The 14167-nt window shown below is 46.4% G+C and overlaps 2 protein-coding genes across 5 annotated transcripts in view; one reads left to right on the top strand and one right to left on the bottom strand.

Annotated features, from left to right (window-relative positions):
* Nucleotides 1-3637: 3637 nt before the first annotated feature.
* Nucleotides 3638-5446, top strand: aanat2 (arylalkylamine N-acetyltransferase 2; the record flags this gene model as incomplete). Its single annotated transcript, XM_080840407.1, has 3 exons — nucleotides 3638-3803; nucleotides 4417-4571; nucleotides 5141-5446. 3 exons carry the CDS (start codon nucleotides 3638-3640, stop codon nucleotides 5444-5446), a joined length of 627 nt encoding a protein of 208 aa, XP_080696533.1.
* Nucleotides 5447-7974: 2528 nt separating this feature from the next.
* Nucleotides 7975-14167, bottom strand: part of rhbdf1a (rhomboid 5 homolog 1a) — a 37902-nt gene continuing 31709 nt past the window's right edge. For all 4 annotated transcript variants that reach the window (XM_080841227.1, XM_080841229.1, XM_080841228.1 and 1 more), the window contains exons 13-19: nucleotides 13936-14036; nucleotides 13447-13510; nucleotides 12810-12904; nucleotides 12498-12573; nucleotides 11157-11257; nucleotides 9366-9519; nucleotides 7975-8406 (exon numbers count right to left, since the gene is read on the bottom strand). In XM_080841227.1, coding sequence (XP_080697353.1) covers nucleotides 7987-8406; nucleotides 9366-9519; nucleotides 11157-11257; nucleotides 12498-12573; nucleotides 12810-12904; nucleotides 13447-13510; nucleotides 13936-14036 — 1011 coding nt within the window. In that variant the 3' untranslated portion in view covers nucleotides 7975-7986. The remainder of the gene's footprint in view (nucleotides 8407-9365; nucleotides 9520-11156; nucleotides 11258-12497; nucleotides 12574-12809; nucleotides 12905-13446; nucleotides 13511-13935; nucleotides 14037-14167) is intronic.

Here is a 14167-nt window from a genome sequence, read left to right as displayed (position 1 = left end):
ACTTCAGTATAACATGCTAAGGAGAGGTATGGGAGTATTTGTATTTGTTGGCAAATGGCAACATAAACAATCTTTTGCTAGCTGGTGGTAATCTTTTTCTACACACGGCAGATGTAATGGTTGCTTCCCACTTACCATCTGTTAAGTTCTTGTTTAATTACACCGTATTGTCTTGGGCACAGGGAGAATGTGATGAACCATGACCTCTGCTTAGCACCAACAAATGATGTACCTGTAAATATGAAACTGCCATATTTGCTACACTTCACCTGAATATCACAATTAAGATACATCAAACTCAAAGAACACTTGAGGCTGCTGAGGTCTCACAGGAGTTCTGTCAGGGTTTGGTAGTACATGCAAGGCCATTGTATGCGCTGGTATTTAAAAGGCTGTGAGTGAGTAGTGCTTGTATGGGCTGGTATTTAAAAGGCTGTGAGTGAGTAGTGTTTGTATGGGCTGGTATTGAAAAGGCTTTAAGTGTGTAGGGCTCGTATGCGCTGGTATTTAAAAGGCTGTGAGTGAGTAGTGCTTGTATGGGCTGGTATCTAAATGGCTGTGAGTGAGTGGTGTTTGTATGGGCTGGTATTTAAAAGGCTGTAAGTGTGTAGTGCGTGTATGCGCTGGTATTTTAAAGGCTGTTAGTAGTGTTTGTACCGGCGGCGTCTGGTATTTAAAAGACTGTGAGTGAGTAGGCTAGTGCTTGTAGAGCAACCTCAGGAAAGCTGGGCTTTGAGATTCGTGTCACTCTTTCCCTCAGGGAAGGTCAGCCGAGAGGCCCATTACGGGTCTCAGGTGTTAAGACCCCAGACAAAGACATGTGTGCGCCCAGCTGACACCCTCTAAAGCCAGTTGGATCCTGAGCTGGCAGCGCACGTGTCTCTGCCAGCTGGGTCAGTGGGTGAGCCGGGCACTCAGATCCCAGGGCTCAGATTCACTAATGCCTGCCTCACATGGTTGCGTTGCTATGGGTTGATCCGTCAACGTTAACAGATCCCCATTCACTTTGACGGTAAAGTCATCTGTTGCCGAACTGAATTGTGGCTCCGTTGCATTCAGTTGCGTTGCTTGCGCCAAAGGTTTACATCAGCCAATCAAATCGCGACGCTGAAAAAAAAAGATGGCGGACCAAACTCCGTAAATGATTGTATTTGTACATAAAAGTTGTTTGTTTGACTTATTTTGCTTTGATGTTTTAAAAGTTATCTAGAAGTAGATCTAATGTTAGCATGCTACTACTCACTGGGTGCTGATGATGGAGTTATTGAAGGTAATGATGCTTTGATAAAGCATTGATACGCCTTAACTCTCAGTACCTCCAAGAACATGTGGAGGACTATGCTTAACAACCTGCAAGATAAATTAAATGAATTATCACACTAGAACCACAAAGTGGTTTGTTGGTACTACAGTGATTAGCTTAGCTGCCTACTAAGTGATGAGGGCAATGCAGAATGCCTATGTAAGTCGCTTTGGATGAAAGCCACTGCTAAATACCTTGACCATTAGCCTACCTATAGCCCTGATATATCTTGATGTGATTTTGTAGGAGAAGTTGAATAAGTAAGGCTACATGACCATGAATACATTGAAGCACTTCTAAATAAGTAAGTATTCATTTTTTTTCTCATTTAGCACTCAAAATGCAACAAAAGGAAACAACAGAGCACACAGCATACCAAGAGGATTCTCAGACAAAGTCTAGAGGAACTCTATCCAGGGGTTTCTGCTTCACGATGCCCGTGCAACAATAGACCTCCCCATCAAAACATGTTTTTGAGCTCCATGTGTGCTCAGACCACCTGTAGTCAGCAGCCCTGAAAGGATTGGGTGCACCTGGGAGACTTAGCAGCCCCCCGGGGCGGGGCCAAGCCAGCTGGGGGGATTAGGAGAGCAGGTGTTTGCTGCGGAAGAAAGGTCAAGTCATCCCCCCTTCAAAAAAGAAGGAGAGCGATGCTCCTGCGCCGAGGCAGGCTGACTGCTGGCCCACCAACTCACTCGTCTGTGACTTATTGCCTGACGCCTCTGATGACCCTGCCACAAGACCCCAAAGCCCTCTGCTTTGCCTGCGGTCAGAGGAGTGGGAGGCCGAGCGGATGTCTTTGGGAGAATTGAGAGTGTGTGTGTGAAGGATGTTACGGACTTGTACATGAGCCCTGAGAGTGTGTGTGTGAAGGATGTTACGCACTGGAACATGAATGCTGTGTCCAATGGCCATGCCTCCGTTGCTTGTTCATGACCAAGTATATGGAATGCAAAGTCTCTGGCCAGATACATTTCAACAGAAGCTTTCATCTCCACCTAGCATCTCCACATGGCACCTGGCTTTTTGGCTTCATACTTGAAAAAAATAAAACATTTCCAATTGTTCTGAAATATACAGTCGAGGGACAACAAATAATACAGAAGCAAGTAGGATAATGATGCTGTCAGTGAATCTGAATAGGTATAAGTCATTGAAGTTGGCTGGTGCTACAATCATCAAAAGTTGTAGTTTTCCATTGCATTTTGTAAATCCATTTGCCAGGGCAAATGGATTTACAAAATGTGATCCCCTGCAGCCCCTAGACTAATCAGGGCAAGGACAGTGGAAGCTAGCCAGCTTCCTCATTTAATTAGCACCTGGACTAAACTTGTTTGTGCTATAAATATCACAGAGAGAGAAATCCACTCAAATGTCTCTCACTCTCTCTCTCTCATACACCCAGATGTGCGCGCGCGCACACACACACACACACACACACACACACACACACACACACACACACACACACACACACACACACACACACACACACTGCTAGTGCATAGATTTCTGTAAAGGGCACTCAGGAGAAATCCATAAAGCATGTGAGAGAAGAGTTTGAAAATGTTTTTCAGAAAATGTACATTTTAATTTCACCCAAGAGTTGAAATGGGAAATGGAGCTATTAAAAGACTTGGGGGCATTGTATAACTTACATGAATCAATTCTCCTCCAAATGGTTCTGAAGTAATCAAATGAAATTAAATAAAAGTAATTTAAATAATAATAAAATAAAATAATATAAGTGAATTATTGGAGGTGTCCTTAAACATGTGGCTGGTTATGTGCCCCTAGGCTTAGAAGCCATGTGTGGGTAAGCAGTCTGAATTTGTAATGTAATGTGGGTATTATTAGCATGCCGTGAAAGAGAAGGGGTCACCTACCACGTTGGAGATTTCAGAGGCCCACGTGCACATGCTGTTATCCCTTTTGGGGCTGGACCACCTTAAGAGATCAGCATGCTGGCCAATAAAGGACACTGGGAGAGACAGGAGGTAAACACACAAGAAGGAGAGTTCCAGAGAGTGAAGGAAGACAGAGAGAGAGAGAGACAAAGAGAGTGAAAGGTGGGAGAGTGAAATAGAAACAAAAGAGACTCAGTGGATTCTTCAGCTGACAGAGTTTGCCAACAGAGCAAAGCGTTGTCTTGTGCATGTTCTTCTAGCGCATACCAGTCAGGGTTAGGAGACGTCCATCTAGTCCTCAGAGGCAGCCACCACAGAGAAAGCAGACAGGTCCAGTCTATAGAAGAAGAGGAACACAACAGAGGCGACAGGAACACGTCATTAGGTACCGCAGCCTTCCATCCAGCTCTCTCCCACTGTCGTAGCCATGGCTCAGCAAGTGAGAAGCATGTCCGCCCTCAAGCCTTTCTTCATGAAGACTTCCATCGGCGTGAGCAGTCCCCGGCGACAGAGGCGGCACACCCTGCCCGCCAGCGAGTTCCGCAACCTCACATCTCAAGATGCCATCAGTGTGTTTGAGATCGAGAGAGAAGGTAGGCAAAAGTTGGACTTCACATATGCAACCATCTAAATTTGAATATTTCTGTCTGTGATTGGAAGACTGTTTGAGTAGTACTATGCTTGAGGATTGCAGATTCTATAGATTGTCTTACATTTTCATGACATTATTACAAGTGGATATGAAAGGATCAATTCACTATCATCTGTAACTATTCACAGCTTAATGTTTTATGATATGACAGCTGGCATAGACTGTTAGACTGACATAGACTGACATAGCCTCATACATTATGAGCCTGGTAATTACTGCTAAGGATAATATAGCAGAATATATATATATACTGTATATATAGCATAAAGAATATTAATTGTAAATTACACCTATTGACATTATGTGGCACCCACCATGGCATCTTTGTAACATAGTTATGCCAGCCTTGTGATGCATTCAAGTAAAGTGCTATTTATAGCCTAATACATGCAAGTGAATGTGGGATAGTGTCTGTGTACCACCAGACACCAGATTAATCAGGATTATTGACAAGACAAAAACAGTAAACAAGTCTGTAATGCGGTGTTTATGTGCTGAAATCTGAAGGATGACTCACTGTGCACTTCCTGTCCGCCCCACCTCTCTGTCCCCAGCGTTTGTGTCCGTGTCGGGGGAGTGTCCGCTCACGCTGGACGAGGTGCTCACATTCCTGAGCCAGTGTCCGGAGCTCTCACTGGGCTGGTTCGAGGAGGGACAGCTGGTGGCCTTCATCATCGGATCAGGCTGGGACAAGGAGAAGCTTGCAAAGGTGAGAGCACAATCACGACATCATCCAGCCACACTATCACACACTCATCCAGACACACACTCATCCAGCCACACTATCACACACTCATCCAGCCACACAATCATCCAGCCACACTATCACACACTCATCCAGCCACACAATCACACACTCATCCAGCCACACTCATCCAGCCACACTATCACACACTCATCCAGCCACACTATCACACACTCATCCAGCCACACTATCACACACTCATCCAGCCACACTATCACACACTCATCCAGCCACACTATCACACACTCATCCAGCCACACTATCACACACTCATCCAGCCACACTATCACACACTCATCCAGCCACACACTCATCCAGCTACACTATCACACACTCATCCAGCCACACTATCACACACTCATCCAGCCACACTGTCACACACTCATCCAGCCACACACTCATCCAGCCACACTATCACACACTCATCCAGCCACACTATCACACACTCATCCAGCCACACTATCACACACTCAGACATCTGTGAGCTTTGTATGCCCCTCTCTTCATCAACCCCCACTTTTGCTTCGATCCAGGAGGCCATGACCACCCACGTCCCTGGCAGCCCGAGTGTCCACATCCACGTGCTGTCTGTCCACCGCCACTGCAGGCAGCAGGGCAAGGGCTCCGTGCTGCTGTGGCGCTACCTGCAGTACCTGCGCTGCGTGCCAGGCCTGCGCCGGGCCGTGCTCATCTGCGAGAAGTTCCTGGTGCCCTTCTACCAAAAGGCCGGCTTCAAGGACAAGTGCCAGTCGGCCATCTCCGTGGGGTCCCTCAGCTTCCGTGAGATGGAGTACCAGCTGGGTGGGCTGGCCTACGCACGGCGGAACAGTGGCTGCTAGAGCCACGACGACGGCGCCCCCTCTTGGCTGGCTCAGGGTACTGCGCTCGGGCAGACCGTAATGATTCAGGAACTCACTCAGTCTGAACGACAGTCTCCCCCTTCTCCTATTTGAACACTGCCGGCAGCCCTCTCCGCTCCACGCGGCAAGGGGGCCGCAGACACACCGCATCTGACGCACAGCAAGGGACTGGTTGCACACGAGGCCCTGATATATCTCATGGCTGATCAGTGATGTGAAATGTGGGTGATCAACAGCGTATGTCAAACAGAATGTGAAGGCGACGGGAGAGTTGTTCAGTGATGTGTGTATAAAGTTGTACATAAGGGAAATCTCTCCACTGTGATTGGGAAGCCACTCCAGAGGACTTTAAACTTTAACAATGTCCTGAGAAACATGTTGCTTCCCATTTCCTGTGTTTAAAATACAAAATGTATGACTGTGAGAAGGTGAATTCCCTCCCTTTTCACCATAGCACGAAAAAGGGATTTTGGCCTTTAAGAAGCTTTGACTCCCCCACCGCAATGGTTGTTTCCGTGCTCCCCCATGTTTTGGGTCCAAATTGACCCAATTTAGCTCAAGTGGCTATTTAAAGGGTGCCTCATGCTAACATGGGGGAGAACTTTAGAGAGGCCTGAAGGGGTAGTGCTGACCTGCTGTGAGGTTAAGTGTGTACTGTGTCTAGCTGTGTGGACACGGTTTGCCTTGTTTTGTGCCGTTAGTTTATGTACTTGGTTTCGTGCTTAGTTTCTGGGTCTAGTTTGGGGCCTAGCTTGTGCCCTGAGTGTGCCGGTATTGGGCCTAAATGGGCCAAGCAGGTGCCTAGGGTGCCTAGTTAATTGAGTTACTGTGAGTACTGTTTGTATTTGGTTTTATGTTTGTTCATTTCTTGTGTATATATATGTTCACGGGTTACTAAAGAGAGTCCCCTTGTATGTAAATAAATATATATATATAAATAGATAAATAATATTTTTATAAGAGCCACCATCTCCTGCACCGTGTTTTTCCCAACATCACCACCAAGTCCAGTCGACCAAATCCCAAAAACGTGGGGTGACCGCCACGGTCCCTCACAACGACCAAATCGTTTACTTTTGTAAAGACTTACTTTTTCTTTTGTCACTCAAGTCCATGTTCATACAAAAACCAGTACAAAGTAACATTGTGATGTCTGCTGACCGCATCTAATCTTGTCAAAGTTTGTCTTTCTATTTGCTTTGTTATGGTGTTTAATAAAGATGTAACACTACATTTACTCATTCTACCTTCATTCACATTCACATACTGTATATAACAGACAATGCTACTTGTAGAAGCCATTTAGTTTCATGTTTTAATCTTGTTTGGGACACTAAATGGCGCTCTACCTTAATTGGGCTCACACTATATAGGTGGGAAAGTTCATGCAGGTGTCAGGTGTTGCTTGACGGAGGGAGAGCACAGATAGCTTATTGACCGCTTAATTGTGTCACCAAAGGTCTGTAAATCGTATGAATTCGGATGCATGTTTGGATGTATGGACATCTTTATTGATTGGATTTTATTGTGAGAAATAAAAAACCATAACCAAGAAGTGGAGCGCAAAGTTGGAACGCTATTTACATCTAAAGAGTAAGCTTGTCAATCAAGTGCTCAGCCAGCAATTTATATGCTTTAAGTGTGGACTTATACAGGCCGATACACTACTGCTAAATAGCCTATACTGCAATATTACAGACCAGGTAAAAACAGACAGAGTCAAAGTTGTTTTTCATTCAGCTGTATTTTGTTACAAGTGAGTAAGTGGGTAGCTAAAACACGACCCCAATGCAATCCATCATTACTTCTTCAGAAGCAATAAACAAATAAAAGGATACCATTTGAGTGCTCAAAATATAACAGAAAATATGGCAGTAGTAGGTACATCTATCAACAAGGCACCAAAGGTTTTGTAACTGTAAGTTGTGTTTCATCCCTGGATTTTGAGGTTGCCTGAACAAGTGAGCAAGTTAGATTTGATAAGTGATTCTGAAAACCATTCAGCCATAACACAATATAAGGGAGATAGTTCCGACATACAAGTTGTTTCATTCCTTCAACAGGCATTACATTGATTGTGAACATAAGAACAGGGTTTCATGATTTTCTTTTTCTGTTTCACAGATGATTAACAGACAGAGACCCCCCTCAGTTACTGAGAAAAAGAGTGGCATATTATTTGGGTATTTAAAAAAAATAAAACAAAAATAAAAGTCCTCATGACAGTGAGACTGGCATTCAAAACCTGACTGATAAAAAAAGACACACAAGCATATAGTCAGAGTTTATAGAGGTGAGGCGGGAGAGGACTGAGCCCTTTGGTGGTGGTGGTGGTCGGAGGAGGAGGAGGAGGAGGAGGAGGAGGAGGAGGAGGAGGAGGAGGAGGGGGACTCTCTTTCTCTCTCTCTCACTTCAGCTGGCCAGTCCCGTCCCCACTGGGCACGTTGTCTCTGTGAGACCCCCCCCCCCCCTCCCCACCGGGAGTCTCCCCCCTCCCCCCCGGGCGCACACGTGCCTCTTCAGTGGATGTGCGCGTTGAGGTCATACTTCTCACAGAACTTGTCCGTGAAGGGAATGCAGGTGAGCAGCTCGCACCACTCGCACTTGATGGGCCGGACGTAGAAGAGCACCACCAGGCCGGCGAAGAGGCCCACGAACACCACCAGGAACACGATGATCTGGCAGCGCTTGCGGTACATGTCCATGCGGCCGAAGCTGATGTAGGGGAGGAAGGCGAACGAGAGGAAGAAGCCCGACACGAAGCCGCCGAGGTGCGCGAAGTTGTCGATCCACGGCAGCAGGCCGAAGGCGAAGAGGAAAAGCACCACGCACAGCAGCTTGGTGAAGGCGCGCCACGGGCTGGCCAAGATCTGCCAGCTCTGGAACAGCTCCACGAACAGGCAGGCCAGGATGCCGAACTGAGAGCCCGCCGGTCCCACCTAACACACACACATACACACACACACACACACACACACACACACACACACACACACACACACACACACACACACACACACACACACACAAGGGTAAAAAGACAGGTCAGACAAAAAAGACTGACTGTGTCCTGAAGCTCAACAGGTATCAGAGCGGCCACACTTGTCTGTCCAGCTCCATTCATGCTTTAGAGAAGGCTTCAGCACTTTGTGCACCATTATGTGCGGATCTGTTTAAGGTTTCTACCTTACTAATAAGGAGGTTTTATCTTGCCCCTGTCGCCATTATGCTTGCTCTGAGGGGGTTCAGGCCCTGGGCCCTGTAAAGCGCCTGAGACAATTTGATTACAAATGAATTTAATTGAATTGAATTAAATTTAATTAACATACAGGCCACACATTCAACCCATCACACACTGTGTGTGACCATCATAGGTGCAACTGTAGTTACTTTTGGAGGACATGCTTCACAGCTTTATAGCTAAGACTAAGTATTCATGATTTTATGAATATTACAGAACCGATCCATCCTTAAACCCACATTTACCATCTGACATTACGAAATGATTATGATTACAAAATATATATGGAGAGTGTATAAATATATATGCATAAATGTTTAGGCCTATATGTAATTGTACATTCACATTATCTATGAAAAAGGTGTACATGTTAGTGCACTTCAACATGTGTGAGTCAACTCCATGGGACAATTGCAAAAAAAAAAAACTTCAGACATTTTGCGAGAAGTCTGGCTGAACTGTGTAGGGGGACCCTTCGATCCATCATCCATCTGATCATCTACTTGACAGTTTAACAGTAACAGGCCCAGCACATGTGAAGTCAGCCATGTCAAGCCCAGCACATGTGAAGTCAGCCATGTCAAGCCACAGCACATGTGAAGTCAGCCATGTCAAGCCACAGCACATGTGAAGTCAGCAATGTCAAGCCCAGCACACCTCAGCTCTGTAGGGGAGGAAGATGGCGCTGGCCAGGTTGCCCGTGATGCCGCTGACGATGTAGATGATGGATATGCGCAGCCACCCCGCCAGCTTCTCCAGGTCCCTCAGGATGGTCATCTGGAAGCACACGGACACCATGCAGTGCAGGATCCTGTGGGCGAAATCGCAGACAAACAAACAAGTCACACATCACAAATCTCCTGGCAATGCAGGTATATGCAGATATATGTGTGTGTATGTTCGTGATGTGTGTGTGCGTGTGTGTTCGTCATGTGTGTGTGTGTACATGTGTGTGTGTGTGTGTGAGATTTTTTGTGATTGTCTGTTTGTGTGTGCAAAGGTACATGTGTGTGTGTGCACGTGAGATGTCTCGTGAATGTGTGTCTGTGTGTGCACAAGTACGCGTGTGTGTGGTGCACGTGAGATGTCTCGTGTCGTGAGTGTGTGTCTGTGTGTGCACAACAACATGTGTGTGTGTGTGCTTGAGATGTCTTGTGAGTGAGTGTGGCTCTGGCACGTGCACAAGTACATGTGTGTGTGTGTGTGAGATGTCTCGTGAGTGTGTGCACGTGAGATGTCTCGCGAATGTGTGTCTGTGTGTGCACAAGTACGTGTGTGTGTGTGTGCTTGAGATGTCTCGTGAGTGAGTGTTGCTCTGGCACGTGCACAAGTACGTGTGTGTGTGTGAGATGTCTCGTGAGTGAGTGTCGCTCTGGCACGTGCACAAGTACGTGTGTGTGTGTGTGTGTGTGTGTGAGATGTCTCGTGAGTGAGTGTCGCTCTGGCACGTGCACAAGTACGTGTGTGTGTGTGTGTGTGTGTGTGTGAGATGTCTTGTGAGTAAGTGTGGCTCTGGCACGTGCACAAGTACGTGTGTGTGTGTGTGTGTGTGTGTGAGATGTCTCGTGAGTGAGTGTGGCTCTGGCACGTGCCGGCTTAAGCGGACCAAACTGCTGAGATCAGGTGTGGCCTCCCGAGAGAGGGGGCACTTTCCTGTGATTAGTCCTCTTGTGTGTGTGTGTGTGTGTGTGTGTGTGTGTGTGTGTGTGTGTGTGTGTGTGTTAGTCCTCTTGAGACAGATCTCAGAGAGAGCTGAATAAGCTCATCTCTGCACAGCATTAATGTCAGATGGACCCTAATACACGGCACCTCAGCAAAGAGCATTACGCACAGCTTAAGGAACCTGTCAAAAGCAACATCAGTACTGTGTGAACGCTACTTTGGCCAGAGATTGTCTAATTAGCATATCGTATTATCTAGAAGAACAACATGTGCAGCTTTCATTCACAATCGCTCCTTCACTACATAAATAAATAAAATAATGTTTTTACCTTCCCTGGCACAGGCTGGCAGAAATAAGAATAACAATATCTCTCTCTCTCTCTCTCGCTCTCTCTCTCTCTCTCTCTTTCTCTCTCTAGCTCTGCAATCTCTACCATGTAGCTGCACACTGTCATTCCTACTGTCAATACACTCACTGGGCATCAACCAAGGTCACTGAGTCTCTAGTTAAATATCAAAAGTGTGTCAACCACATGTCTGATTTCTTCTCTTCAACCAAAAGACCAAAGTGTTTTTCTTGAATTGCATGTGAAACAAGGGCAACACTATCAGGTCCCTTAATAACACACTTCCAACACTAACCGACGCCCTGTCTCCACACCAAAGTGTGTGTGTGTGTGTGTGTGTGTGTGTGTGTGTGTGTGACTAGGACTACGCTGATGCCATTTATTCCCTAGCGCCCTCTGCTCTGACGGATGCAAGTTTCCATGGAGACCCGCCACTCACCCGGCGTGCAGGAAGAGGGAGAGCCACAGCCTATAGAACTGGTCGGGGATCTCAGGGTTGAGGAACGGCAGCAGTCCGCAGACGTCATCCATGCAGTGCACCTGACGACAGAGACGCAACTTCAAAACAACGTCATTACAAGCAGCGCAATATCAACGCCATGCAAATCCCAGAAGCCATGTGACTCCGGGTGTAAACACCTGCATTGACTGACAAGGATGCCAAGAGGTGAGCGGTCTTAAGGGCGGTTAAGACTCATGACTTATGAGTCAGTCCACAATCCTCCGAAAACATCAAGTCCATACTTTGCCCCGTCAGATTAACTGCCGCGCGGTAGGGATTATGTGCCCTCTCAGACGAATTGGGATTGTGTGCCCTCTCAGACGAATAGGGATTTTGCCAACTCCGATGGAATTAGAATGGCACCTTCATGGCGATTACAAACAACTTAATCTCCCGCTCAGAAAGTATCAGATTTCTCTGCCACTCTCAAACAGGATTGGAAAGGTTAATTTTGAAATGTAATAAATTACAGATTACTAGTTACACTGTTAAAAATGTAATAAGTCAACTTATTACATCTGATTAGTTTGGATTTCTTTTGTTGACTGGCAGATGAGAGGCGGTGCAAATTCAAACAAGAGAACCAATCAAAAACACTCAAAATGTGAGCACATACTGCCAAATAAATGGAGCCTGTCTAAATGATGCAAAGATGCAAAGCAACAAAATGTATGTTTCTACATATAAGCTTTAAAGCTTTTTACGACAATAATGTATTCGGATGTTACCTGTTTGTAATCACAATTTTGATTAGTAACTGTAATTTAATGACATTTGTTTTCTCAGTGTAAATTAATTACAACTACATTTATTTATTTGTTATTTTTTAAAGATTCAGACAGGATAGTGAAGGGAAACAGGAAATGAGCTGGAGAGAGAGATGGGGAGTGGGAACGGGAAATGACCAACGGGGCCGGATTCGAACCCGGGTCTCCGTGGGTGCTCAGACCCATACCTGGTCGGGGATGCTGCTTGCGCCACAGCTCACCCCGAATTACATTTATTTTGTAATTTAATGATGTAACGCCGCTACATGTAACTAGTTACTCCCCAGTCCTGCTCTCAAATCAACAGTTGGAGGTGAGATGTTTGAAGTTGAAACCTAAGACCTCGAGACGTCTGTCCGCTGAATGAGGAATCAGTAATGAAGGAAGAGTCTCTGAGATCTCTAAATTGTGTAACTTCACATGCCACTCGATGTCGACGTGCCCTGAATGTTTTACTGGATGTGCTCCCTTAGGGACTGATTAAGGCTTGTGAGGGGGGTCTGGAGCTTACTTGGGAGCAGAGGGTGGCCTCCTCGTGGAAGAAGCCATCCATGAAGTCACAGTACTCCCGGGAAGTGATTTCACACCTGCAGCATCGGGAGACACACAGTCATCAGCAGCTATCCGCCATGGGCTTACACATCCAAACCCAACCATTTCTCACACAAGGAAATAAAACAGGGAGGTTTTGTAGACAGGAATAACAAGTGTTATGTGCTGTATGTGTTCACTGTGCATACGTGTCTGTGTGTGTGTGTGTGTGTGTGTGTGTGTGTGTGTGGTGTGTGTGTGTGTGTGTGTGCATGACGACAGCTCCCCTCACCTCCCTTTAGTACCGATGCAGCAGGGCCGTCCGGTGAGGGTGCAGTCGATGTGAGGCAGATTGGTGTGGTTACCCGTGTTGTACCTGGTGCAGATCTGGTAACAGGAACAGGAAACAGTGAGCGCCCCCCTGGCAGCCATTTTACATTCCAGCCATTACACATGAAACCTCCCTGTTGGCGGTGATAAGCAAGGAACCACCGAGAGGGTAAGCTAGGGAGTTTCACTTGGATGACGTGCTACAAACAATTCCAATGTCCGCTTTAAGTGGCTTGATTTCTTCTTCTGTTTATTTGTCACCAGCAGGTTAACACTTTGAATTCCAGACTAAATGACGGCATTAACTAGGCTAAAGTGCAGGTGCTTCTGTGCACTGTAGAAATACACGGCTAAGGCAATAAGTTCCATAAGTTTGGTAACAAGCGGTCAACAAAAATGTGCTCTCCCTACTCACCCCCTCTCCATTCTACCGTACTGGTGCTCAGGTGCCTATATCCAATCATTCATTACCTACACCATTACCCACGTGACTTGCCTACGGTCACACAAGTGCCAAAATAAAAGCTCCAGTGCAGAGACACAAAAAAATAACACGGGACGTGGCATATGGCCGCTACACTCCCATTGGTCATACTCACTGGCCACTTGGTGATGTCATCAGGCCAGTCGTGAGGCGCTACAGAAGCTGGCTCCATACAGATCCTGTGAGATGAAGATGAAGATGAAGATGAAGATACAACCACAGCGTTAAGCACACACTCACAGCATAAAGCACACATGCACTTACAGAGACACACTCAACAGCTAGCATGCAGGATAAAAATAAATGTCACTTCAGTTCGGTTTATAGTGTCCTAATGCTATAGGATATAGGGCCACTACTGGTGAACATATAGAGCCTGGGTGAGACCTTATTCAATGTGACAGGCTCTCTATTGTAAAAGGTCAGACACACACACACACACACACACACACACACACACACACACACACACACACACACACACACACACACACACACACACTCACACACACACACACACACACACACCCACGCACGCGCACACACACACACACACACACACACACACACACACACACACACACACCCACACACACACACACACCTGGGGTCCTGGTGGCAGACTGAGCCATACTGCCGATCCTGCCCGTCCAGCTGAGGGGTGCTGGGGTGCTTGGGCCACTTCACCCACACAGCCAACGTACTCTGAGAGAGAGAGATAAGATAGATATATAGAGAGATAGAGAGTGAAATAGATAGAGAGTGATGGAGATGGAGGGAGAAAGAGAGAGAGAGATAAGATAGATAGATAGATAGATAGATAGAGAGAGAGAGAG

This window comes from Sprattus sprattus, assembly GCF_963457725.1.
Source record: "Sprattus sprattus genome assembly, chromosome: 6".
NCBI lineage: Eukaryota > Metazoa > Chordata > Actinopteri > Clupeiformes > Clupeidae > Sprattus > Sprattus sprattus.
This window is presented reverse-complemented; position numbering and strand designations above follow the sequence as displayed.